Consider the following 27,147-nt stretch of genomic DNA (forward strand, 5'->3'; position numbering starts at 1 on the left):
TACTTATTAAATAGGGCAAAACGTGATTGTAAACCATTCTAGCCCTGCTGACAACGTTTTCTAAATCCTAAACCAAATTGCATACATACAGGCTATCCTCAGATCAATAATACCAGGTTTCTTTCAACAAGAAAAATACGCGAGTTTGCATGCTGTAATAAAAAGTGACATGCCCTAACCACACGAAATAGCTGGTCCAAAAACAAGGATTTACAGTAGCATACAATACTTCTCCCATTTCATGACCTGCGCTGACCAATTAACAAAAACTCGATTTTAATGGAAGGATGATGTAACCCAAATTGTTTTGAATCTTCCATACGCACACGTGATATACTTGTGGGGTTTTCCCCTTCAACCCAGTGCTGTGACTGCAAGATAAGGAAGTAAAGTCATGCTAGGATTCGGGACCAAACCTTTTACTGAGCAAAACATTGGTCTCAATTGTAAAATGACGCAAAAAAACAAAAAAACAATTGCAAATATGGTTAAGTGTGATGAGTGACTGCTTTATCCTTGCATTTAATGTTGAACGACATTTTAGGTCAAATGTAAAATATTGACCCCAAACAAGGGTGTTGGTTTAGGTCTAATCACATAAATTGTTAACTCTATGGTGGTTTACGGTCAGAGAAATTAACATGCATATGAGTAATAAACATGCAAGTGGCTACCCCTTGAAATAATATAACTGGTGGAAGAACAGATTTTAACACAGTTCTGTACCAATAGATAAACTCCTCTAAATCCTCCGGAAAGTCCCACAGTTAATGTGGTTTCCGTAATTCCGATGCCCTTTGATAAACAATTAAAGTGTGACTTTAATGAAAGACAAACATGTAAAGCAGCTAAACTGTGTTTCTAGTGTCCTTATGATGAAATACTCTTTAGATGTTTCAGTGGTCTACACTTTCAAAGCCAAACATATTACAAAGAACTCAAGCCTGAGGGCCATTTCATAAGACCTTAAAAGTTTATTTACATTATAAAAAGCAACAAATCACTGATGTTAATAAAACATTGCTGACTTGGCATTGCATTCACTGGTGTCTGCAGCAGTTCTCAATGGCCCAAATTATTGCAAAGTAAAACCTACTACTCCACAAAAGTTAAACACTGAATGGCAGAAGTGCTACACAAGGAATTAATGGAGTTTTGCATCAAATCCTTCCCGCTCTGATATAAATTAGTCCAACATGCTGCGATTCTACGACACTGATGCACAAAATAAAACCACCACAGGCTCTTCTAGGTAACTTTTTACCTTGCTGCTCACCAAGTTATATTGAGCCAGTCTAAGAAGTCCCTTGAGTCAGGGGAAAGTCCAATACTTTGCAGCAAGGAAAATCAGTGTTCTGGTACTTCCAATAAGGCCCAGCATGTGATCACCTTTCACACTCCATACCCTGGGCATCCAAAGCTCACGGACCGGGCAGCATTCCTACCGACCAGCCTCCGCCCAGCTTTGGGCAAAGACCCTGTATTAATGGGATGCTGTAGACTAGGGGGAAAAGCCTGCTGTGGGGACAGTGTTGACAAACGAGCCTCCTGCAGCTCTCTGTGGAGGAATCGAGAGAGGGTGTTTATGTACATGGAATAATTCACTTTAATAGTTTGAAAGCATAAATAATTTCTTCAGTCTCATACTTTATGTACCCCAGCCTTACTGATCAAGTCATTATATAAACAACCAGCAGGAATTTTGTGCAGTGGTATAAAGAACTTCAAATACTACTTAAGTAATTTTGGGGTTCTGTACTTTACATTTGACAACTTAACGCCATTACATTCCTAAAGAAAATAAGTGTACTTTTTATTCCATACATTTCCCCCTGACACCCAGAAGTACTTTTTTGAATGCTAAGCAGGACAGGAAAATGGTCAAATTTACACACGTATCAAGAGAACATCCCTGATCATCCCAACTGCCTCTGATTTGGCACTCATTAAACACAAATGCTTAATTTGTAAATTATGTCGTGTTGGAGTGTGCCCCAGACTATCTGTGAACAAAAAACAAAATCATGCCATCTGGTTTGCCATAAGGAATTTGAAATTATTTACACTGTTGGTACTTAAATGTATTTAAAAATCAAATAATTTTACTCAGGTAGTATTTTACTGGGTGAGTTTTACTTGAGTCATTTTCTGTTAAACCATCTTTACTTTTACTAATGTATGACAATTGGGTACTTTTTCCAGCACTGCTTTTGTGCCACAGGGGAGAAATACATTTTTTTCTGTTTCATATTAACTGCGCCCCCTAATGGAGAGTTCAACCAAGTTCTATGCAAACGACATCTCTGCCCTCACTTTTCCAGCATGGCTGTCCTGAACCTCTCCACATTGAGCTCTCTGCGCAGTTGAGCAGCAAGCTTCCCAGTCCTCTCCTTCCTCAAAACAGGTTGTCTGCATAGCGCTGACGCAGAGGGTCGTTGAGATGGCTCCGGATCCAGCAGAGTCTGACAGACACACAAAGACAGCTTATCCCAAACAGCTGCTAATGTAGCAAAGGCAAGAGATAAACCTTGGAACATTTGTCGATCTAGAATGAAAAGCAAATCAGTGTGTTGACTTAGCTTTGTGTGGTACTGGTTAATATCTGTCCCTTCCTAAACTGTGAATACCTCTGCACATTTTTATTTTAACTAGGCAAGACAATTAAGAACAATTTATTATTTACAATGATGGCCTACATTGATCTGGTACTCCCTGTACATACCTCCATTCTTCTGTATTTTATTCATCATGTTAGTTACTATTTTAAAGACACTGCATTATTGGGAAAGGCTCATAAGAAATTATTTCACTATAAAGTCTACACCAGCTGCATTCAGCACATGCTCAATAAAATGTGATTTAATTTGGATTACAAAAAAAATATATTCAGCTGGCATTTCATAAGAAGCTCCATAGATCACATACAAAGCATGCCAAGGAGAAAAACAAAACAAGATGGTGTAAAAGAAAAAGGTAGAAGAGTGCAGACATGACCAAAACAAGTACAGTTAAGTAAATTATGGGTACATGTGGTACCTGAATGAGACTTCTGAAAGCAGGGGAGAGCTCCTGGGGCAGGCTGGGTAACTGTGCCCGTCTGAGACTGTGCCATTCATCTCCATTCTGAGGGAGAGGGGGCGACCCTGCTGCCAGCAGCACAGTCAGGCCTAGTGCAAATATGTCCGCCTTAGGCAGATTGCTGTAGTCCTGGGCAGCAGGGAGAAGCAGGGGATACATTCAAACAAACATAAGTAGTCAATAGAGCCACAACTTCTACCGTACCTCATGCAGGACCTCGCTGGCGAGGAAGCGGCTGTCCCCCTCCTCTACTTGTGGACTGCTGCTGGATGTCACATGGCCCAGGTCACCTGCAAAGACAAACAGGAATCATAGATGGCATCTCAATGACACAGTGCACCAAAGCTAGGAGTGAAAATGTGATATTTGGTGAAAAACTACCAATTTTATAAACCACCCCTGTTGAAGGGCCTCCGTCCTCTTCCTCCTCACTCTCACCCGCTCCACCTGCGCTCGAGCATTGGCAGATGAAGATATTACCTACAAATAAGAGCGGGGTGAGAAACGGTGGAAGTGAGGAGTATACATTGCTGTGAATGAGAAGAAATAAAGAGGAGACTCACTGGGTTTAATGTCTAGGTGCACAAGGCCAGAGCTGTGAATATACTTGAGACCCATGGAAACGTGCAGAAGTAGATCCCTCAACTCCAGCTCCGGAAACAGCTCTCCACTTGCCTCCTTCTCTAATATGGCATCGTGGAGACTCCCACCTGCATGGTTTACAACACAGTACATCGAGATGCGCAAACAAACAAAAAGTCTCATACATCAATCCAGCCATCTTACTGACAAACACTTATTCAACCAAAGAGTCAGTGTTCCTTCCCCCTGCCAATATTCAGTCATTTAGATTAGATTTATTTAATCACATGCACAGGGTCATAAATGTAGTTGCAGTGTACAGTGAAATACTTATGCACCAATTGTGCAGGTGAGAATGAAACAAAACTTTAAAAAAATAATATCCAGTCTACCGTCACAATACTCATTCTGTATGATCATGTGATCATCTTCAGCCCATGCTGAGTAATAGCGGACGACATGGGGGTGATGCCCAAGTACAGCATGTGCATACACCTCCTTTAAGGCCAGCTGCCTGGGGACAAAAGGAGACATAATTTACAAACCTCATCATTACATACTGCAAATAATAAAATACAACATCTCAACATTTGAGATCAGGGGTTTGAAACTCATTCCATAGAGGGCCTAGCGTCTGCAGGTTTCAGGTTTTTCCCCTTTCAATTAAGACTTAAACAACCAGGTGAGATCACTAATTATTGACCTTAAATTCATCAATCAAGTACAAGGGAGGAGCGAAATCCTGCAGACACTCGGCCCTCCGTGGAATGAGTTTGACATGTGTTGTAGATGATCGTTTTCCTATTCTCATACTGATCATAAGGCCCAGGCTATTCTTAAACAGTGTGAGGCCGGTGGTGCTGACTCACTCATTGGCAGACCCGGCAAGTGGTCGGCGAGAGCGCTTGATGGCGTACAAGCAGCCGTCCAGCCTCTTCACACACTTGCACACCACTCCAAACTCCCCCGCACCGATGTGTCCAAGCTCCAGAAATTCACTCTCATACCTAGACAGCATGAAAGCCTGGACAGCCTGCCTCTGCACAGACAGACAGAGGACAAAAGCAGGAAGTGGGAGTGTGAATGGCAGAATTAGGAGGGACAGAGGAAACGGCCAAAAGAGATGAGCTTAGTGACTAAATGAGCCGTGGACAGGCAGGGGAGAGGGAGAGCCAACTGTTCAATGGACAAAGATAGTTTGTACCTTGGACGGGAGAAATGAATCATCATCCTCCTCTGATGATGACGTATGGCTCGGTTTCATTCTAAAAGATGAGATGATAACTTCACAAAACCCACCCAGTCTCAAAACACTATAGAGACTCAGATGGCCTTGCTACCATGTGCTATTACCAAAGCAATACCATTTCCAATCACAACCGAACACTTAGTTGGGTTACCTGCATCCATAGTCGTCATCGTCACTCCTCCGACTCTTCCTCTTGTAGTGCTCCCTGGTCCTGTGGAACGTGTCGGGGGTGAAGGGGTTCACATTGACAGAGGACATACGGCTGCACTGGGCAGGGTCAGTGGAAGTGGCGAAATGCAGAGCCCTCTGACTGCGGCATATCTTGGTGCTGGAACTGGGCAGAGCTGACTTGGACAGCAGACTCTTGGGTGAAGAGGGATGTGGAGAAATAAATCCTTCTGACATGTAAAAATGCACTTAATTCCAGGATTTTACATTGGAGGTAGCTACACATTGTAATGTGTGATGATTTGAATAGTTTCAGATGAAAGAAATCAAAAAAGTGATCCATGAGGGCATGGTCCTCTGTAGCTAAGTTGATAGAGCATGGAGTTTGCAACGTCAGGATAGCAGGTTTGATTCTTGGGAATACCCAGACGTAAAATGTATGCACACATGACTAAGTCGCTTTGGATAAAAGCATCTGCTAAATGGCATATATTATACATATGATAAATGTCCACACACCTTGGGAGTACTGGGGGAGTCACAGAGCCTCAGTTTCCTCCAGGCGGCATAGGGAATAGGGGTGGTCGGTGAAACTGGGATGGATGGGGATATGGTGAAGCTCCTGGTGCAATGACGCTGCACTATGGGTGTCCTGCACACAGAGTTGGGACTTAGGATCTGAGGATTTCTGGAGCTCCATTCATCCAAACTGCTGTCACTACCCTCTTCCTCGCCACAGCTTGAGAAGTCCAAGTTTTGCACCGTCCAGTCACTTCCCATGGCCATCCCTGACTCAAGGAGTTCTAGAAGACAGGCACTGATAGTGAAGTGATTCTTCCATGATGAAACAAAGGGTCAATAAAGGGATAACCTAGTGAAAATGACTTGTTCCTTACCTTGAAAGCAATATGGAGGCTGCTTTCAAGGTAACACATTTATTTTTTGAAAATTAGTTCATTTCTGTTAAAGGGATAATTTAACGAAAACACCCGAATCCCTTGTAGTTCTCACATGGTTACACGCATGGCCTACTAACAAATTAATGTTTGGGAATGTGAGACAGGCGATTGGATCAATAGCACTAAATGTATAATGTATTCCTTACTTTTAAATATTGTCCAATGCTTTAAAAAGTTTGAATGAATACGCTTCTGAATTACTTACGATCAAGTTGCCTACCAGAACACCAGGTTTGAATTTAGCTGAGTATGTTAATAAGCAGATTATATTTAAACTAATTAGAAACGTCATCTATCAAATTGACCTCTTTACTGCATCCTATTGGCTGAATGTAATGTATGTCATAAATAAACAAATGTATGTCATAAATAAACACACCTTATTTTAAAGGCACAGTAGTATGAACATTTTTAGCGTAAACAATTTATTTTATGATTCTAAATAATGCATATAATGACATAATGTCTGTGTCCTATTAATTAACATATTTCTCAACAATTAAAATTATTTATGGACTCATCAACAACACAACTTCTGACCAGTCTATCATTAGATTACAAATATAACATTCATGAAAAGCAAGGGAGCTTTATGAACACACTTTATCACAAATACCGGTATGTAAATAGGCCACCTATCAAATATTGATCAATCCACGTGAGCGGAAGTGTGTGACATCATCACCAAAACACTGTGTGCGCTGGCACTGGAGCTGGCAGAAGACTATTTATCGGCGCATGTGACACGCTTACAAATAGCAAGAAAACGGCAGGGAGGAGTGAAACACATAAGGGTCTGTTGAAGCAGTAGCCTACTGACTTTATCTAGTGGAATTATTTTCTCCATAGTTCCGCGTTGTTCATCTCAATTTAGGAAGCAATATGGTCGAGCAGTCGGATCGCGCTCCACTGCTCGACTGGGAGGAGATTCCACCAAACGAACTGACCCAGGCGGTTCCCGCTCCAGCAAAAGAAAATGGATCGGAATCAAATCCGCCAGACGGCCGCTCTCTGGGCAGCACCGCGCTCGCCATCGGGTGGAACACTAGCTCTGGGGGTCCAGTAAGTGTAACAACCATTCCCAGCGTGAACAGGAGCCCTCACCTTGACCACCCTGGCCCATGGGGTGTTCCCAGCCCCATCCATGCCGACTCTAGAATATCTCTGAAAGAACGACTGGGATGGGAGGAAAAGGACCAAATAGTGGCTGTGTTTGTGGTAACCTTTGACACAAGATCAGGTGAGCAAGAGCAATACAGTATGGAGAGAGTGTCATTTACCTTACTGGGCACAGTGGGGGACTGACTCATTCCATGGAAGTGCGCACACACTGACAGATGACGTTGCAAGAAATGTCTACTGTTCCTTTCTTCCCGCTAGCTTTGCTTATCTACGCTATTAAAATATGAACCAATATGTAGAGACCCAAATCATTTGTGGGAAGCATTTGTTGAGCAGGGAAAGCAGTTTGTCAAATTATTAATTTCTTCTGCCATCGCAAGGTTCAATAAGCTCTCTTTAAATGTGAATAATAAGAGTAATGCAGTAACTTACTGTTACATTACTTTCTAATTTAATATTCTGGTTTTCTCAGTGGTTATTATAGCAAGCATCTCTTGACCTGGGGCAGTTTGTGTGTTCCTCTGTTACACCAGTATCACTAAGAAGGGAAAGCTTTCTGAGAGTCCTGGGAAACCAGTGTTACTACTTACCCTCTTCAACTTCCCTTTTATGGTATGCAGAGTTTTATAGTAAGATAGAATGTGTAAGGAAAAAACTGGGGACATGGATGAATTTCATTCTCTCACAGTGAAGTGAACAGTATGGAAAATCAAGTGTATGTGTTTGTGTGTGTCAATGGCAGGTAACATGGTGGAATGGTGCTTACCCCAAGACGTGAATCTTGACGGAGTGGAATTCAAGTCAATGGCGAGCGGATCACACAGAATCGCCAAGGACTTCATGTAAGACTATTCCCCCAACTGAATGCACAGTGTTATTGGCAGAGGACCATCATAACCCTATCAATAATCTGTACGATGTTGTATACATTCACTAGATTCATCCATGTCTTTCATTTTTGCAGATATTTCCGTAAAGGCTGCTACTTTGGGCTGGCTTGTTTTGCTAACATGCCTGTTGAGAGTGAATTGGAGAGAGGGGCGCGGATGAAATCTGTGGGTATTCTGTCTCCCTCTTACACCCTCCTATATCGCTACATGCACTTCCTGGAGAACCAGGTTAGGTAAGTACTTGTCTGTCTGTTTGTTAGTTAGGCTTGGGCAATACCCCGGTATATGGTATGAACTAAGGATGCACAATATATCGGTGAACATATCGGAATCGGACGATATTAGCTAAAAATGCCAACATCGGCATTGGCCCGATTTTCTAGTTTAACGCCGATGTGCAAAACTGATGTCAAAGCTGACGCGCATACCAATGTCTGCTGTGTGGATCGAGCAGTCAACAAGTCGAGCAGTCATTTCAAAGAGTAAGAACAAGTCAAAATCCATTAACGCCAAGATAATGGAATTCATTGCCCTTGACAATCAAACGTTTTCTGTCGTAGGTGATGTTGGCCATCGCCGACTGGTCGAGCACCGGTACACACTACCAAGTGAGCTATTTTTCAGATGTTGCCCTACCTGAGTTACACAGTAATAGCGTCACTGCTATTAGCTTCACGACTGACATTTGAACCGGCGATATCAGCCCCAGGAGCATGCTGACTCTGACAGCACAGTGGGTCGTCAAGGATTTCTTACTGAAGAAAGTTGTATTGCATGCTCATGAATATGCTGGTTGCCATACCGCTGCTGCCATTTCAATGGCTTTTGAGAACATGTTTGAAACTTGGAAACATGAACATGCTAGCTCCATTCAAACAACTGGCTCGAGAAATAAGCTCATCAACTGCTCCTGCAGCAGACGTGATACCCTTTGTCATGGCATTGAAACGCCTGCTCAACAGAACTGCCAACACAGACTGTGAACAAGCGATTCGGTGGCATTCCCTCTACTGTGTCGCCGCCATGCTTGATGCTAAGTACAAGGACCACTACTTCTATGCAGACAAGAAACGGGGTTTACGTAAAATGTTACATAGACAGCTGGACAAGATGGAAACAGATGGACACAGTGACAGACACAGTGACAGTGTGCACCGAGGAAGAGAGGGCACGGACAGAGAGCTGAAACTTCACTGCTTGATATGTATGATGAAATCCTGGTTGAGAATGGAACGACTGAACAAGTGAACGAAACAGCACAGCAAGTAAGTGAAAGAAATAGGTTTTGATTATGTTTTACTGTTAATGGGGACATGCGTAAATGCCAACAAAATAACGTGTGTGTGTGTGTGATACAGCCTGGATTCGAACCAGGGACTGTAGTGATGCCTCTTGCACTGAGATGCAGTGCCTTAGACCTCTGCATCCGTGCGCGTGTTAACCATTCTCGTACAGTTAAATAGTTAAAAGGCTGCTAAAATGTTAAATATTGGTTATCGATATCTGTTTTTTGGCAAGGAAAATATAGGATATCGGTATTGACCAAACATGTCATATCGGTGCATCACAGGTATAAATGGTATATTTTGAAATACCGACAGTATGATTTTGAATACAGTATTTAAAAAAAGAAATATATATATATACATATATATATTTAACGGTAGCTATGCCACTGCTTCTACCTATATAGGTTAAGTACAACTATAAAAAAATCTAAGATTCCAAATAAATTATATCCAGCTCCAGCTTTGCATTTGGTTCGCTAACTTGCTAGCATCGGCCTAATGGCAAGATGTCAAGATCAAGCTTCTTGGTTACAGAAGAGCCATTCAATTCCCTCCTGGATCAAGATCCCTGTTGCCTAAATTGTTTTGTGCGTAAATAAATAAATAATAATCATTAAATATATACATTTTAGAAATGGTGCACATTCGGTAATACTGTATACCTTGGTATGGTACAGAAACGTTACGACGGTATGAATATCTGGATACCACTCAACCCTACTGTCTGGTCTGTCTGTCGCTCGCTCTCACTGTCTGTGTCACGGTCTGTCCATTCTCTCTCTTTGTCACTCTCTTTCTTATCCGTCCTGTTTCACATTTCTCCCCTTATTTCCTTCCTCCTCTCCTTCGTCTGTATTTTCAGTCTCCTCATCTATTAAAAATAAGCCCTGAGTCAGTGCCACCACCGTCACTAGAAGCCATTTATATCACATGAAGTCTTTGTATGTAATCATTGGAATGGAAGAAACCGGAACAGTTTCCTCAGAAAATCTTGTCTTTTATGCTTGAATCTTCAAACAGAGCCTTATCTCTTATCTCATTAACTATGCATAAAGAAGTGACACATCCAGTTCATGGTAGAGCTGTATGCTTGGGGGGTTAATCTTGACTGTATACAGTACAGGTACTTTATGTGGATCCATTGAAAGTACTACTCCACTTCCAGTTCCCAGGGAGGGATTATCCCAGTTTTAATCCAATCAAACCATGCTGTAATGAGTCTTCGATAACAGTCTCTTTCTTACCAGTGTTATCACTGAGATGCCAACTGCAGTCAGCATATAGAAAGTGTATAGTGTCTCTCCATGCAGACACCAGCTCCAGTGCCCTGGCTCGTATTCTCCTCTGGAGGCCTTCTATGAAGATAAGAAAGCTGTGCTGCCCCCAGCAGGGAATGGCCTTGTCACTGCTTGTCCAACCAGTGCTTGGGTCCCAGCCATCAACCGCTGCATGCACCCAGAGATGAAGGTGAGCACCTACGGCCACCTGCACCAGTCACTGATGTTACTGTGTGGCTGTTGTTTGTGTTAGTTGTGGATAATTGGCAATTAAATGTTTTGGTTTAAGTGTGTTTGTTCATTTTGAGATATGTGATAACTTCAAATCAAACTTTATTTATCACATGCGCCGAATACAACCAGTGTAGACCTTACCGTGAAATGCTTACTTACTAGCCGTTAACCAACAGTGCAGTTCAAGAAGAGTTAAGAATATATTTATGAAATGGTAGCACAATTCAATAACGAGGCTATATACAGGGGGTACCGGTACCAAGTCAGTGTGCGGGCGTACAGGTTAGTTGAGGTAATTTGTACTTGTAGGTAGGGGTGAAGTGACTGCATAGATAATAAACAGGAAGTAGCACCGGTGTACAAAACCAATGTGGGGATGGGGGTGTCAATTTTATGGGCTTTCCTCTGACACTGTCTATTTTATATGTCCTGGATGGCAAGAAGCTTGGCCCCAGTGATGTACTGGGCTGTACGCACTACCCTCTGTAGCGCCTTACGGTCAGATGCCGAGCAGTTGCCATACCAGGGGGTGATGCAACTGGTCAAGATGCTCTCCATGGTGCAGCTGTAAAAATTTTGGAGGAACTGGGGACCCGTGCCAAACCTTTTCAGTCTCCTGAGGGGGAAAAGGTTTTGTCGTGCCCTCTTAACGGCTGTCTTGGTGTGTTTGGACCATGATAGTTTGTTGGTGATGTGGACACCAAGGAACTTCACTCTCGACCTGCTCCACTACAGCCCTGTCGATGCTAATGCGGGCCTGTTTGGCCCGCCTTTTCCTGTCGTCCACCATCAGCTCCTTTGTCTTGCTCACATTGAGGGAGAGGTTGTTGTCCTGGCACCACACTTCCAGTTCTCTGACCTCCTCCCTATAGGCTGTCTCATCGTTGTCGGTGATCAGGCCTACCACTGTTGTGTCGTCAGCAAACTTAATGATGGTGTTGGAGTTCTTTGGCCAAGCAGTCTTGGGTGAACAGGGAGTACAGGAGGGGACTAAGTACACACCCCTGAGGGGCCCCAGTGTTGAGGATTACTTGGGGGCGGCCCATCAGGAAGTCCGGGATCCAGTTGCAGAAGTAGGTGTTTAGTCCCAGGGTCCTTAGCTTAGTGATGAGCTTCGTGGGCACTATGGTCTTGAACGCTGAACTGAAGTCAATGAACAGCATTCTCACATAGGTGTTCCTTTTGTCCAGGTGGGAAAGGGCAGTGCGGAGTGCGATTGAGATTGCATCAGTTGTGGATCTGTTGGCGGTATGTGAATTGGAGTGGGTCTAGGGTATCAGGGAGGATGCTGTTGATGTGAGCCATGACCAGCCTTTCAAGGCTACTGACGTGAGTGCTATGGGGCAGTAATCACTTAGGCGGGTTACCTTCGCTTCCTTGGGCACAGGGATTAGGGTGGTCCGCTTGAAACATGTTGGTGTTAGACTCGGTCAGGGACAGGTTGAAATTGTCAGTGAAGACACTTGCCAGTTGGTCCACACATTCTTTGAGTACACGTCCTGGTAATCCGTCTGGCACAGCGGCTTTGTGAATGTTGACCTGTTTAAAGGTCTTGCTCACATCGGCTACCGAGACCGTAATAACACAGTCATCCAGAACAGCTGGTGCTGGTGCATGCTTCAGTGTTGCTTGCCTCAAAGCTAGCATAAAAGGCATTTCGCTTGGGAAGCTCGTGTCACTGGGCAGCTTGCGTCTGGGTTTCCCTTTGTTGTCTGTAATAGTTTTCAAGCCCTGCCACATCCGACAAGCGTCAGAGCCGGTGTAGTGGGATTCAATCATAATCCTATATTGACGCTTTGCTTGTTTGATGGTTCTCCTGAGGGCATAATGGGATTTCTTATAAGCGTCCGGATTAGTGTCCCGCTCCTTGAAAGTGGCAGCTCTAGCCTTTTAGCTCGATACGGATGATGCCTTTAATCCATGGCTTCTGGTTGGGATATATACGTACGGTCACTGTAGGGACAATGTCGTCGTTGCACTTATTGATGAAGCCAGTGACTGAAGTGGTATACTCCTCAATGCCATTGGATGAATCCCGGAACATATTCCAGTCTGTGCTAGCAAAACAGTCCTGTTGCGTAACATCCAGGTCATCTGACCAGTTGCATATTGAGCGAGTCACTGTTACTTCCTGCTTTAGATTTAGCTTATAAGCAGGAATCAGGAGGATAGAATTATGGTCAGATTTGCCAAAAGGAGTGTGGGGGGGAGAGCTTTGTATTCATCTCTGTGTGTGGATTAAAGGTGGTCTAGGGTTATTTTTCCCCCTCTGGTTGCACATATGACAAGCTGGTAAAACTTTGGTTATTTCTGATTGAAGTTTTCCTGCATTTAAGTCCTCGGCCACTAGGAGCGCCGCTTCTGGATGAGCATTTTCTTGTTTGCTTATGGCCTTATCGAGTTGGTTGAGTGCGGTCTTAAAGCCAGCATCGGTCTGTGGTGGTAAATAGACGGCTACGAATAATATAGATAGTGTGGTCTACAGCTTATCATAAGGTACACTACCTCAGGTGAGCAATACCCCGAGACTTCTTTAATATGAGACAATATTAGCACCAGCTGTTATTGACAAATAGACACACACCCCCACCCCTCGTCTTACCAGACGTAGCTTCTGGTAAGACGAGGTGCTGTATGTCCATGTAACTCAGACTCCTAATGTCAAGGAGAGATTTTGGGCAATAGTTTGTTTTTGGTCCATGCTGAGCAAGCTTATCCAGACTGAAAATGCATTACCGTATCAGACAGCCTGACAGTCTGTTCTATCTCTGTCCCCTCCAGATCACCCACCCGGCCGGCTGCATGTCCCAGTTCATCCACTTCTTTGGGGAGCAGATCATGGTGCTGTGGAAGTTTGCCCTGCTCCGAAAACGAATCCTTATCTTCTCCCCACCACCTGTGGGTGTCGTGTGCTACAGGGGTGAGAGGGAGCAGCTGACACACACCCACACACAGTCACCTTTACAAACCCCCACATATTTGTTTTTCAGATTTTATTACAGAATTCCTGTCTCTGTAGTGGTTTTCCATGTTGCTCTGTACTCCCCACAGTGTACTGCTGTTGCTCTCTGGCCAACATCTCTATACCTGGGATAGGTGTGTCTGTGCCTGAGTTCCGCCCCTTCTTCTACATCAATGTGGCAGACATTGCTGCCCTGGCAACAGAGATGTCATACGTGGCTTGTGAGTGTTGACCTGGCGGCTTTTGAATCCACAGTTGATACACTGAACAAAAATATAAACGCAACTTGTAAAGTGTTGGTTTCATGAGCTGAAATAAAATATCCCATACATTTTCCATACGCACAAAAAGCATATTTCTCTCAAATTGTGTGCACAAATATGTTTACATCTCTGTTACTGAGCATTTTTCATCCAACCACATGTATGGTGTTGTGTGGGCAAGCGGTTTGCTGATGTGAACAGAGTGCCCCATGCTGGGGTTATGGTATGGGCAGGCATAAGCTATGGACAACGAACACAATTCCATTATATCGATGGCAATTTGAATACCTAGAGATACCATAACGAGATCCTGAGACCCATTGTCGTGCCATTAATTTGCCGCCATCACCTTATGTTTCATTATGATAATGCAAAGCCCCATGTTGCAAGGATCTGTACACAATTCCTGGAAGCTGAAAATGTCCCAATTTTTCCATGGCCTCCATATTCACTAGACATGTCACCCATTGAGCATGTTTGGTATGCTCTGGATCAACGTGTATGACAATGTGTTCCAGTTCATGCCAATATCCAGCAACTTCACATAGTTATTGAAGAGGAATGGGACAACATTCCACAAGCCACAATCAACAGCCTGATCAACTCTATGCAAAGGACTATGTGTCGCGCTGCATGAGGCAAATGGTGGTCACACTAGATACTGTTCCATGCCCCTACTTTTTTTTAAGGTACACTACATGACAAAAAGTATGTGGACACCTGCTCGTCGAACATCTCATTCCAAAATCATGGGCATTGATATGGATTTGGTCCCCCCTTTTCGCATTATAACAGTCTCTACTCTTTGAAGGCCTTCTACTAGATGTTGGAACATTGTGATTCCATTCAGCCAAGAGCATTAGTGAGATTGGGCACTGATGTTGGGTGATTAGGCCTGGCTTTCAGTCGGCGTTCCAATTAATTCGAAAGGTGTTCGATTGGGTTGTGGTCAGGGCTCTGTGTAGGCCAGTCAAGTTCTTCCACACCGATCTCAACAATCCATTTCTGTATGGACCTCGCTTTGTGCACGGGGGCATTGTCATGCTGAAACAGGAAAGGGCCTTCCTGAAACTGTTGCCACAAAGTTGGAAATACAGAATCGTCTAGAATGTCATTGTATGCTGTAGCATTAAGATTCCCCTTCACTGGAACTAAGGGGCCTAGCCCAAACCATGAAAAACAGCCCCAGACCATTATTCCTCCTACACCAAACTTTACAGTTGGCACTATGCATTGGGGCAGGTAGCATTCTCCTGGCATCCGCCAAATACAGATTCATCTGTCGGACTGCCAGATGGTAAAGCGTGATTCATCACTCCAGAGAACACATTTCCACTGCTCCAGAGTCCAATGGCGGCGAGCTTCACACCACTCCAGCTGTTGCTTGACACTGCACATGGTGAACTTAGGCTTTTGTGCAGCTGCTCATTATGCTCCTGATGAAAAGTTTCTGTGCTGACGTTGCTTCCAGAGGCAGTTTGGAACTCCACATTGAAAGTCACTGAGCTCTTAAGGCCATTCTACTGCCAATTTTTGTCTATGGAGATTGCATGGCTGTGTGCTCGATTTTATACACATGTCAGAAATGGGTGTGGCTGAAGTAGCCGAATCCACTAATTTGAAGTGGTCTCCACATACCTTTGTATATATAGTCAGGGTAAGTTACTTCCTAAAAGCAATCTGTTACAATTACTAGTTACCTACCCACATTTGTAATCAGTAACGTAACTTTTGGATTACCCAAACTCAGTAACGTAATTTGATTACTTTCAGTTACTTTTAGATTACTTTCCCCTTAAGATGCATTAGAAGAAGACAAAAATGTATGTTACCAATTAAATAACATCTATTGCAGGATAACATGAATTTTAAGTTTACATAGCTGACCGTATATGGATGTAAAATTTTACTTTATGGGTTGGTTATGTAGGCTTCTTCTAACCCATCGCTTTCTACTACATATAATACGATAAAATTATATCTTTACATTAAAAACCAAAGTGTATCAAAATTCCAATAAATGATATACCCCTTGATCTTCAAGAATAGGAAATATGGAAGAATAGATTAGCCAAATTGTTTTACCTGAGCATAACCCCAAAACGAAGGACTTATTAGCCAGCCCTACTCTGTTTGTGATTTTGTTGTCAATAAGGACTGAGTGGGCTCATTGATTCGAGTTGAAAAATAAATGCTGTGCTCATTGAATGGCATGCTTTGAGCACTACTGAAAAGTGCTATTTACATGTTAAAAATGAATGCCATATGCGGCATTTGCTATAGGCCTATTGTTTACTTTGTTGTTGGTGACACTTTGATATCTTGATAATATGCAATGGTTTTTAAAAGCAAATCCACAGATAAAACGGACACCCCACCTCTGTTTTGGTAAAAAAGCTGAGGGATGGGCCTGGAGAAATGTAACCACTCAGATAAATAGACAGAGCTATGGATGCAAGGACTGACCATCCATGATATCAAAATTATTGTTTTAACCATGTTATGAGGCTTTACAGTGTTTTACATTTACAATGTTTACAAACGTTGGGAAAAAACAAGCAAAAACAAGTCCAAAAATGGATGTAGCAACTACAGATTTCCTCTTTAAGTCTATCAAATGTGTGCAAGTTTGAGCATGTGTCCATTAGGCCTATGTTTTTATTTATTTTTTTATCAGCACGAATTAGACTGAGCAATAAAAGCCCCACTTTTATTCCATAGGCTGGGATCCACACTATGCAGCTGTTGTAAGAGCACATTTTTCACTTGCTGTTTCAAAAACAATGATTGATAGGCAGCTTAAACTTCTTGAATTCAACCATTATTGGATTCAAATACACAAATACAAATTTGTGAACAGCCATCCACAACAACCACAATCCATAAGGCACAAATAGCTAAATGAGAGAGCAGCAGTGTGATTCACATCAATGCGCTTTGTAGACATCAATAATAAGTGATATCCGTGTAGCCGTAAACTAGACCACTGCCGGCATCCTTACCTCCAAGTGTTTATTCAAGTTGGATAATCTTTGGAATGCCGACAGCAGTGGCACCATTGGAAGACATAGCTTAGACTGTAGCCGACAAAACCCTATTCCTGCTCTTTTCCCGCGATCCATCAAATGCATTTGGTGTGTCATCATAGTGGTCTCTGACTTGTGGTCAGATGCTCAGGTGCAACAAATTTAAACTTGTGCCTTTTTTCAATGCTTATTTGGATGTCATTGAGAACAGAAGTGTCAAACATGTATTTTTCTTCTCGAACATCCTTTCTGAATTTAAAAGTAATCTAGTTTTTCAATAGTATCTTTAATCTGATTACAATATTGTTGCTGGTAACGGATTACAGTTACCGTTTTTTGTATTCCCTTACATGTAGCGGATTACCTGTAATCCGTTACTCCCCATCTGTGACCAACAAATGCAAATGCGTATTCCTAGTCATGTGAAATCCATAGATTAAGGTCTAATGAATTTGTATGAACTGTAACTCGGTACAATCTTTGAAATGATTGCATGTTGCGTTTATATTTTGGTTCACTAAACATTATGCTAAGATTGATAAAGGGGTGTGTGTGTGTGTGTGTGTGTTTAGGTACGACAGAGAAGATCTTTGAGGAGAAGAAGGAGCTGTATGATGTGTATGTTGACAACCAGAATGTGAAGACACACAGAGATAGCCTTCAGCCACTACTCCGGCTGAATGGGGTGGACCGGGAGAAGTATAGGAAACTCAGCGAACAGAGGTACACAGAAACTGATAAATGGTGGAAGCCATTTTGAAGAGATGATGCTGATGATGATTATGTTACTGTCTTTTCAGGCAACTGCTACTTTACACTCAGGAGGTGGATGGAGACTGCACATCAAATGAGGAGGACCTCTTTATCCTGTGAGTTTGTTTACACAACAGTATCTTTTGGTTGGGCTCAGTCTGGAGTGTTTATCAAACTTTCTTACAGAATGTCCTCTGTTCTCTCCGCTAGATTTTTCATGGAGCAGAATAACCGTATCTTCCAGACTCTATCGGAGGTGGCGGCGAGTGCGGACCCCACCCTGACGGCAGAGCACGTGAGGGCAATGGGGCTGGACCCTCAGGCAGACCGCACTTTCCTGGTGGACCTGCTGGAGCTCTATGGCATTGATGCCATGCTGGTCATCGATAACCCCTGCTGCCCCTGAGCCCTGTGTGGCATGTGCTCCTCTCTCCTTGTCCCCTGAAGACACTGCCTCCTACTCTTCGTCCCCTGGCCTCCTGCCCAGTCAAATGCCTGCAGATTTCTCTTGGTCTCTCGCCATGCTCCGGGATACAGCCATCTTTGGCCAGTGTTAACTTAGAGACAGCTCACCTGGCCAATTGGGCCATGATAATAGACACTGCCTGGACTCTGCAGTTCTCTCGCTAAAGTCCGTTTCACATTCAACAACCACTCGTCTTGTTTGTCTTTTCGCTTGGCATCTGTTCTCTTCTCACTTGGATTTCTGCTTGGATCACCAGCCCTAGTCACTGGAAGTGGAAGTTCCACGGAACCTTTGATCAATGTGCCTCGTTGTGCTGCTCCCAATACTATGGAGCACTGCTGACTTTGACCAACAGCGCCATGTATCTACAGTAGCATCCTGTTTGGGGATGGATAATCGATTGTTCCTCTCACTTGGAACCTTAACTCCAAATTCAGCCATGGCACCAAGCCCTTTTTTCTTACGTCTTTACAGAGGATTCTACCTAACCATGTATAGTGTAATACTAAATATTCATGTGATTGTCAGGGCTTTTATTTTATGGATATAAATCCTTCTGCTGAATAACTTTACCATGATGTTGTTTCCCAAACTTCTACATCAGGTTTGCTAGAGCTGAGAGTAAAGTGTTTTCACTCGGATTTCCTCTTAAAAAGCAAATTGTGCTGAAGTTGATCAAACTTTTATTTTTCAGAATGAAAAAGGGGAGCAATGTGAATATTTGTGTGTTTGATAAAAGTCAATAATCAAGAAAGATTCACACATCAAGACTAATTCCATGAATCTGCTTCACATAAACAAGAAGACCTCTTTTGGTTCAAATAGGAATACAGTGTTTTTCATTATGTCAGCTAATCATACACATTAAAAGGGAAAGATGAGTCATGCCAGATGTATTTATTTGATATAATGAATATTTGTTAAATACTGTAACATTTCATTAGACTGCACATGTTTGTCTGACTTGGTCCAATGCTGACACCCATACAGGCAGACTCCAGTCACTTATGTTTTTCTTGTTCCCTGGTCACATTGCACATGTGTATGGTGACTTTTGGATAATGTTTTGTGTAGTATTTTATCAAATTTAGATGTTTTAAAATTGTGAACCTGAAACTTAAATGAATGCGTTTCTATGACACTAACTTATCATGAATGCTGCACCACACCACAACCTCTGTACTCTTGTTTTATGACCACATGATTATGGGTCAACTTGTTTGTGTTCTGATTTAATGGCCCAATGTTGTCAGCAGAGACACTATTACTAAAAGTGCAGTCAGTGATGTAACAGTCTGTCTGCCTCAGAGCCAGCAGGAAGCTTTGTGTGTTGTGTACTTCAAACTGTACTGCCCATTTATCAATGAGATTTGTTGCAGATTAAATTAGATCCACGGGTGGTCTATGAGAGGGCAGATACAACTTTCTTTCTTGTTGGAGCTTGTCAGCTGCAGGAAGGAGATCGTTGTGCCCGTCACTGTAACAATGACTCTATTTGTATGCTTGAGGTTCACAGAGGGAATTACTCCCCTCTCTGCGCAGACAGACAGACCCTGATATAGGATAAATTTAGATTTTTATCAAAATAAGATAACATGGACAGGGGAACTTGATCATAGATCAGCACTCCTACTGTGAGACCCTTTTTGAAAACAGGCCCTGGAGATGTTATTTTGTTCAATAGTCCTGGGTGACTGATTTAAATCAATGTATGAAGCAGTCATCCAATAGATGTGATTTCAATGACGCATCAAATATTTTGTATGAAGACTGCGAACCGCTTTCATTGGGTTCGACTGGTCAGTAGATGTCGGTAATAGTGGCACTGTTCATTGAGGTTTAGCTGGGGACAGTTCTGTCCTACAGTGTGGGTTAAAGCCTAATTAGTGGGTCATCTTTGTGTTAAGTGCAGGCACTCTAAGACCACAGGCGTATTATACCTATCAACAGGAAGAGGCATAGATGAAATGTTTTAGATTTTTAAACACTTCCAACTACTTTATCAACATGTCAATTAACACTACTTGATATTGGTGTTTGGTAATATGATTCAATGTAGTTCACACCCATGTTGACTTAGCCCCTTTTCCCTTCTGTTTGTTTTGACCTGTCCCACCCTGTTCTTTTCAGCACATCCTGGGCATGCGACTGTTTGTTTTACAGGTGTATCATGTAAACGTAGTAGAAAATGCACACGACACAAACATAAATGTATCAAATGCCTTCTTTGTGGAAATTGTTCAGACCTGTACCAGCATTGGCTCATTTGAATTTATTTGTACAGTATGTCACCCCACTGAATGTCAACAGAAAGCTTCATCTGTATTACTGAGGCACTAATATGCTTCAAGTACTTTAACAACTTATATAGCTAACTGTTAATCCTTGATCACAGCAACTGTAATGTAAACCTATATTTAAAACATTGGTTAACTACACAGCTACATCCAGTACCTGTACTACTATTAAACAAGGAAAGAGACTTTAGTGATGAATACACATTTAGTAACTTGATCACATGAGCCACTCTTGTTTTCAAGCTGGTGACATTACACAGTACTGCCACTGTAAAACAATAAAACATTGGTTTTCTATGATACTTGTTGGATTGTATTTGTGATAGTGTTGCCAAGGGAGAGTGATTCTCATACCAATGTATCATCTTATCATTGAGTACTGTACATGGAGGACAGTCTGCACTTTTCATTGGTATTAAAAAGTGACAGAACTGTGTGCATCAACTGAATTATTGAATAAGACTCTTATTACACATTTAGCAATACATGACAATATACAATAGTAAGCCAGTCAGTTACACCAATAGTCCTGCCAGGCAGACTTCTATAAGCTAATTGTTTTGAAAAAAGCAACCAAAATGCTTGGTCCTTGTTACTGCATCATATTGTGAAAATATTTCAACTGAACATGTCAATGTACTGTAACAATGAGACCTCACTGTAGACTGGTCCACCCTGGTCCAGCTGTGTGTTATGGCTGTTTAAGGACATACTCCAGAAATATAGAAAAACACATCCAGATACCTCTACTGTAGAGTCCCAGTACAGCCACTAATGACCCCTTGCCTTGACCCTCCTCCCTATTTCTCTGTCCTGCATATTGTCACTGCAGCACTTCCCTTACAGGACTTGTGTGAGGAGCTGCTCTCTGCGTTCAGCGCTGCAGAAGAAGCGCAGTTTCCGTGGCAACAGCCTCACCTCCACTGACATAGCCTCGTACTCCTCGTTGTCAATGTTGTAGAAGCCAGCACCTTCCTGTGGGAGAGGAAACGGGACAGGACAGTAGGGAGAGGTCATGGAGCAAAAAGAATATTGCACACATACTAAAATAAACCAATTTATACAAGAATACATGTAATTTGTTTAAAGGTTATAATTATCAAAGACCGTAATGCATCTTGTCCAATGATTTATGTAAACCTTGGATTGCTGATGCAATGTTTTGGTCATTGAGAGGCTTTGAAACCATATCGTCGGCCATATTGACACTCCACAGTAAGAATAAGAATTAATGGAATTCTACAGTATTTAAATTAAATGTTTCAAGGTATTTAAGTATTTTTTGTTGTAGTGGGGACAGAAATGATAGTTTAAGGAATTTTGTTTAAAATAATTGTTCATTTTTATGTTTAGCTCACGATATAATGCATTCTTCTAAATGAAGGTGTCTGTAAAAAAAATACATGTGGCAAAAATGTATGCAGACATTAAGAAATGCATTTCCATAGCTTCCAAAATCTTTTCATAACAGTGGGGGAGTGCCAAGATGGATGCACGGTGGCTCATTGGTCTCGTCTCTGAAATGTATAGGCTTAAGACAGATGAGGGAGTATGTGACCTCGGGCAGATTGAGTCGACATGCACTAGCCTCCAGCTTCAGTGATTGTCTTGTGAATGCAGTCGAGTCTGCCGCTTTCATCTCTCTGCAATGCAGAAAATGCAACAGCCTTGACACATGCTACATGAGTAAGCAATAATTTATTTTACTCAGGTATTACACTAATAATGTGAGAAAGTACAGTACCAGTCCAAAGGTTGGACACCAACTCATTCAAGGGTTTCTTTATTTTAACATTATAGAATAATAGTGAAGACATCAAAACTATGAAATAACACATATGGAATCATGTAGTAACCAAAAAAAAGTGCCAAACAAATCAAAATATATTTTATATGAGATTCTTCAAAGTAGCCACACTTTGCCTTGATGACAGATTCTCTCACCCAGCTTCATGAGGTAGTCACCTGGAATACATTTCAATTAACAGGTGTTAAAAGTTCATTTCTGGATTTTCTTTCCTTCTTAATGCGTTTGAGCCAATCAGTTATGTTGGGGTGGTATACAGATGATAGCCCTATTTGGTAAAAGACCAAGTCCATATTATGACAAGAACAGCTCAAATACTGTAAGCAAAGAGAAATTACAATCCAGAAAATGTAAAGAACTTTGAATGTTTCTTTAAATGCAGTCCCAAAAACCATCAAGCCCTATGATGAAACTGTCTCTCATGAGGACCGGCACAGGAAAGTAAGACCCAGAGTTACCTCTGCTGCAGAGGATAAGTTAATTAGAGTTAATTGCACCTCAGATTGCAGCCCAAATAAATGCTTCACAGAGTTCAAGTAACGTAAACATCTCAACATCAACTGTTCAGAGGAGACTGCATGAAATCAGGCCTTTATGGTCGAATTGCTGCAAAGAAACCAATACTAAAAAGAACACCAATAAGAACTAGAGATTTACTTGGGCCAAGAAACATGATAAACGGACATTAGAGATTTTAAGTTCCAAACGGTGTGTCTTTGTGAGATGCAGAGTAGGTAAATGGATGGTCTATGCATTTGTGGATCCCACAGTGAAGCATGGAGGAGGAGGTGTGATGGTGTCGGGGTGCTTTGCTGGTGACACTGATTTATTTTGAATTCAAGGCACATTTAACTAGCATGGCTACCACAGCTTTCTGCAGCGATACACCATCCCATCTGGTTTGGGCTTAGTGGAACTATCATTTGTTTTTCAACCGGACAATGACCCAAAACATCTCCAGGCTGTGTAAGGGCATTTGACCAAGGAGAGTGATGGAGTGCTGCATCAGATGACCTGGCCTAAACGATCACCTGACCTCAACCCAATTGAGATGGTTTGGGATGAGTTGGACCGCAGAGTGAAAGAAAAGCAGCCAACAAGTGCTCAGCAAATGTGGGAACTCCTTCAAGACTCTTGGAAAAGCATTCCAGGTGAAGCTGGCTGAGAGAATGCCAAGTGTGTGCAAAGCTGTCATCAAGGCAAAGGGTGGCTATTTGAAGAATCTATATTTGAATTTGTTTAACACTTTTTTGGTTACTGCATGATTCCATGTGTTATTTCATAGTTTTAATGTCTTCACTATTATTCTACAATGTAGAAAATAGTAAAAATAAAGAAAAACCCTTGAATGAGTAGGTGTCCAAACTTTGACTGGTACTGTAAATCTCCACAACTTACCCAACAGTGATAAAATCTCCCACAGTGAAGGAGTCCGGCTCCACACACACCAGCAGGGAGTCATCAATACGCTGAAGGACAAACAAGACAACAGGCAGTTTAAACATCCTGTCACTTTTGTTGTAGTCGCTACTAGGTAAAAATATATATATATATTAAAAAGTAAATCAAATGTGCTGACCGTCTGGACAGGGTTTTTGTTCTGAGTTTGGATTGACAGCTCCAAAGTAGACAGCGTTCTCTCATCCCACCTCTCTGGCTCCTCCACTTTGGGAGACTCTACACAAACAGAAAACCAATGCCAATCATGCTTTGTTAAATAGAAGATACACAAGGACATCTAAAGGATGTAGTGTTATGTACAGACAGACAAACAAACACTAACACAAATATAGTGTTACCTGGAATAGGTGGGTACCAGTAATTTTTCAATCTGCGGGCAATGCGGTACATTAGGTTGGGGCGCTGGGGCTTTTGTTCCGGCAGGTCAGGAGGGCGAAGGGTCGGGGCTATGTAGGACACAGAGGCCTCGTGAACCTGGGGCCATTCCTGGCAGATACAAGAAGACAGCATGGTACAAATGCATGGAGGAATGGCAGACCATGGACTTTGAATGGAAACAGTCATGTTTCTCACCCGCAACGTACTGAACCAATGAGCTGCTTTTATCTTCAACGGGCCAAGGTACCAATATCTAAGATAGAAAGCACAGCAATATGAGAAATGTATTTTTAGAGAAGAAACACAACTTCATATTATTATAACGTAATGCACGTAAAAGTATAATATGTGGGAAACGTGTTTACCATAAAGCTCTGAAGTTTGACTAGTAATTGTGAGGTTCTTACTTTTTGATGGTGGAAGCCACATCTCTGAAGGCCCCCCACCGTAGACCAATCAGGGCAAACACTGGCTGTTCTTTCTCTCCCTGGATACATAAAACCAGAAACACAATATAATTTTCTATCTCAATGGAGTTATGGTTATTCAATGTCGATTTAAGGTAATATCAGTTTGTGTCATCTTGACCCCTCCCTGAATCCCAGACCCTTCTGGTCTCACCTTGATCTGCAACACATCCAGAGGTACCGTTTCTCCTTGCAGGATAGACAATGTCGCTGATGTGATGTGTCTAAAAACAAGAAGCAATATGGATGACAAAAAGATTGGAGGATATTTTAGGACACTAACGACAAGATGATGGTATAGGTTTGTATCTGAATTAACAAGAGTGCCGTGTTTCAATGGGATACTTACTTCACCTGATTGTCACTGAGGATGTGCAGACTCTCACTCAGGGAATTGTGGGAGCCCAGTGGGATAAATCCTATGGGGGTTTTACTGAACGACTCCTGGGTTTGAGAAACACCCATAGGACTGAGTCGTTAGAGACAGCTTAGCTAAAACAGTATTACACAACACTTATAACATACAATTAGTAATACAAGGATTATACAACAGTCAATGCTACACAACGTACGTGATCAGCCCTCCGCAGCAAGCCAGTGATAACCTCCTGCAGAGTGCCATCCCCTCCAGCCACAATCAGCATGTCTGTTTGCTCCATCAGCTCCATCAATTTCTTTGCTTGGCCCTCATAGTCTGTCTGTAAGAGAGAAGACACATGTACAGGGTTACACTGTGTAGAACTATAAACTATAAGGCCTTAGATGCCATGGGGAAACAAAATTGTAAGCCTACCTTTACTAGCGTTACCTCCATACCAGCCAGGTGTAATATAGGCGCAGCATTCTTCTCAAATAAGTTGTTGGCTTTCCTATGATCAGAGAGAATTGCAAGAGTACAGCAAGACAAATTAGTCAAACACAAATTACAATATAAAAGGGAAATGGCTGTGGTGCAATAAGCTGGATCTCGTGCTTACTCTCTTTGCTTAACTTTAGGGAATGTGACGATTATCTTTTACTTACCCCCTACAAGCTGCTGGGTTTAGAATGACTGTGGCTTTCTTCAGCTGTTCCTGGGGTGATATCTGCTGACGTCCAAATTCCTGCAATTGAGAATAGAGTATTTTGTATTAGAGAAGAAAACAGTCAATTCAAGTGCAGAATCCTTGAATGCAGACACATATTGTACACAATAAGCCATGTCTCACCCTGGCCGCCAGACAAGCATCTCTTCGCAGCAGATTATCGCTGTGAATAAAAAATAATGTATTGACAAAGAAAACAACTGATTAAAATACATCCTCATATTATTCAATGTTGTTGGATTTCAAATCACAAGAACCGTTCTGTAAGACCTTGATGATTTCTCAATGGCTACCTATTCCTGTGTACGTGCTCAATGATATTAATGCTAGTGATGATCTGTACTTGATCTAACAACCATACCGGTAATTCTGAAGGAAACGTTACGCACCAGTGTTTACCATACAGCCAGTGTCCACCGTATGATAGGGCACACGCAGCGACTGTGGACTTCTTCCAATGATTCCGCAGAGTTACAAATACTTTCACAACCCGAGCCATTATCGACACTGTCAGAATATCCGTTTAAAAACGCTATGTATCATATGTGTAAGCATCACAATTAATGTCCTTTCCCTGTCAGAAGCATTTTGCATGTGACACATTGGTGCAGCTATCTTAATAGTCTTATGAAACAAACACTTTCAGTATCAGTTCCGGTTGAGTTTCATTAAACATGTTATGAAATAAGTTCTCCCGTAACATACCAACATAAACAAAAATAAGGGAAATGTACTAATTGAAAATGGTACACAATTTCAAGAAACAAGTAATCGTCATTAGCTCAGTGCTTAGCTTATTGACGAAACACTACATTTCCCATACACTAGCTGAGGTCTAAAAAGAACACCTCGCCTGAAGAATAGTCTAAATAAAAGATATATGTTTTATTACTTTGCCACTGCATTTTTAAAATATAAATGGTCACATTATATACTGAATAGTATAATGGCTGGTGAACAGAAGAGATATGTAATCAAATATTTTTTTAAACGTTAATTATTGTATTTTTACTCTGGCGCTAGGCCAGGGCCAATTCTCTAGAATTCGACATCAACATGGTGGCGCAGATGGCGGGAAATTCTGGTATGGGTTTCATTTCAAATAATACAGCAGTAAGAGGTTGTTTATGGCTATTTACAACACAATCCATATTTGTTTACAAGAGCACTTTAATTCTATATCACACTGTGTCAAGTTCAGACAGGAGGAACGCTAGCCAATGTTAGCCAATCGTTATAATAACGTACGTTTTTATTTATTTCACCTTTATTTAACCAGGTAAGCTAGTTGAGAACAAGTTCTCATTTACAACTGTGACCTGGCCAAGATAAAG

At 42.0% G+C, this 27,147-nt stretch overlaps 3 protein-coding genes across 7 annotated transcripts; 1 reads left to right on the forward strand and 2 right to left on the reverse strand.

The window, feature by feature from the left end:
• Positions 1–950: 950 nt before the first annotated feature.
• Positions 951–7,200, reverse strand: wee2 (WEE2 oocyte meiosis inhibiting kinase). Of its 4 annotated transcripts, none has more exons than XM_029667631.2 (12): positions 7,141–7,200; positions 5,597–5,880; positions 5,061–5,272; positions 4,865–4,925; positions 4,530–4,699; positions 4,053–4,174; positions 3,642–3,788; positions 3,460–3,558; positions 3,283–3,368; positions 3,037–3,207; positions 2,314–2,462; positions 951–1,558 (listed from the first exon to the last, which is right to left on the reverse strand). In XM_029667631.2, the coding sequence occupies exons 1-12, from the start codon at positions 7,157–7,159 to the stop codon at positions 1,393–1,395; spliced, it is 1,686 nt and encodes a 561-aa protein (XP_029523491.1). In that variant the 5' UTR covers positions 7,160–7,200; the 3' UTR covers positions 951–1,392. The 4 variants fall into 4 exon arrangements, with proteins under 4 accessions (XP_029523491.1, XP_029523494.1, XP_029523492.1 ...); XM_029667634.2 differs by having other exon boundaries at positions 5,597–5,729; positions 7,141–7,198; XM_029667632.2 differs by lacking the exon at positions 7,141–7,200 and adding an exon at positions 6,242–6,342.
• Positions 6,725–20,917, forward strand: dennd11 (DENN domain containing 11). The gene is made up of 9 exons (XM_029667636.2): positions 6,725–7,276; positions 7,901–8,000; positions 8,123–8,281; positions 10,648–10,804; positions 13,630–13,768; positions 13,900–14,031; positions 17,672–17,822; positions 17,900–17,968; positions 18,063–20,917. The coding sequence occupies exons 1-9, from the start codon at positions 6,919–6,921 to the stop codon at positions 18,256–18,258; spliced, it is 1,461 nt and encodes a 486-aa protein (XP_029523496.1). The 5' UTR covers positions 6,725–6,918; the 3' UTR covers positions 18,259–20,917.
• Positions 20,525–26,574, reverse strand: agk (acylglycerol kinase). 2 transcript variants are annotated; one of them, XM_029667637.2, is made up of 14 exons: positions 26,203–26,570; positions 25,937–25,976; positions 25,752–25,831; positions 25,522–25,597; positions 25,301–25,426; positions 25,078–25,172; positions 24,883–24,952; positions 24,669–24,748; positions 24,457–24,514; positions 24,222–24,369; positions 24,002–24,099; positions 23,821–23,891; positions 22,174–22,258; positions 20,525–21,590 (listed from the first exon to the last, which is right to left on the reverse strand). In XM_029667637.2, the coding sequence occupies exons 1-14, from the start codon at positions 26,310–26,312 to the stop codon at positions 21,456–21,458; spliced, it is 1,272 nt and encodes a 423-aa protein (XP_029523497.1). In that variant the 5' UTR covers positions 26,313–26,570; the 3' UTR covers positions 20,525–21,455. The 2 variants fall into 2 exon arrangements, with proteins under 2 accessions (XP_029523497.1, XP_029523498.1); XM_029667638.2 differs by lacking the exons at positions 20,525–21,590; positions 22,174–22,258 and adding an exon at positions 22,383–22,580 and having other exon boundaries at positions 26,203–26,574.
• Positions 26,575–27,147: the final 573 nt, after the last annotated feature.

Source organism: Oncorhynchus nerka, linkage group LG9a, assembly GCF_034236695.1.
Source record: "Oncorhynchus nerka isolate Pitt River linkage group LG9a, Oner_Uvic_2.0, whole genome shotgun sequence".
NCBI lineage: Eukaryota > Metazoa > Chordata > Actinopteri > Salmoniformes > Salmonidae > Oncorhynchus > Oncorhynchus nerka.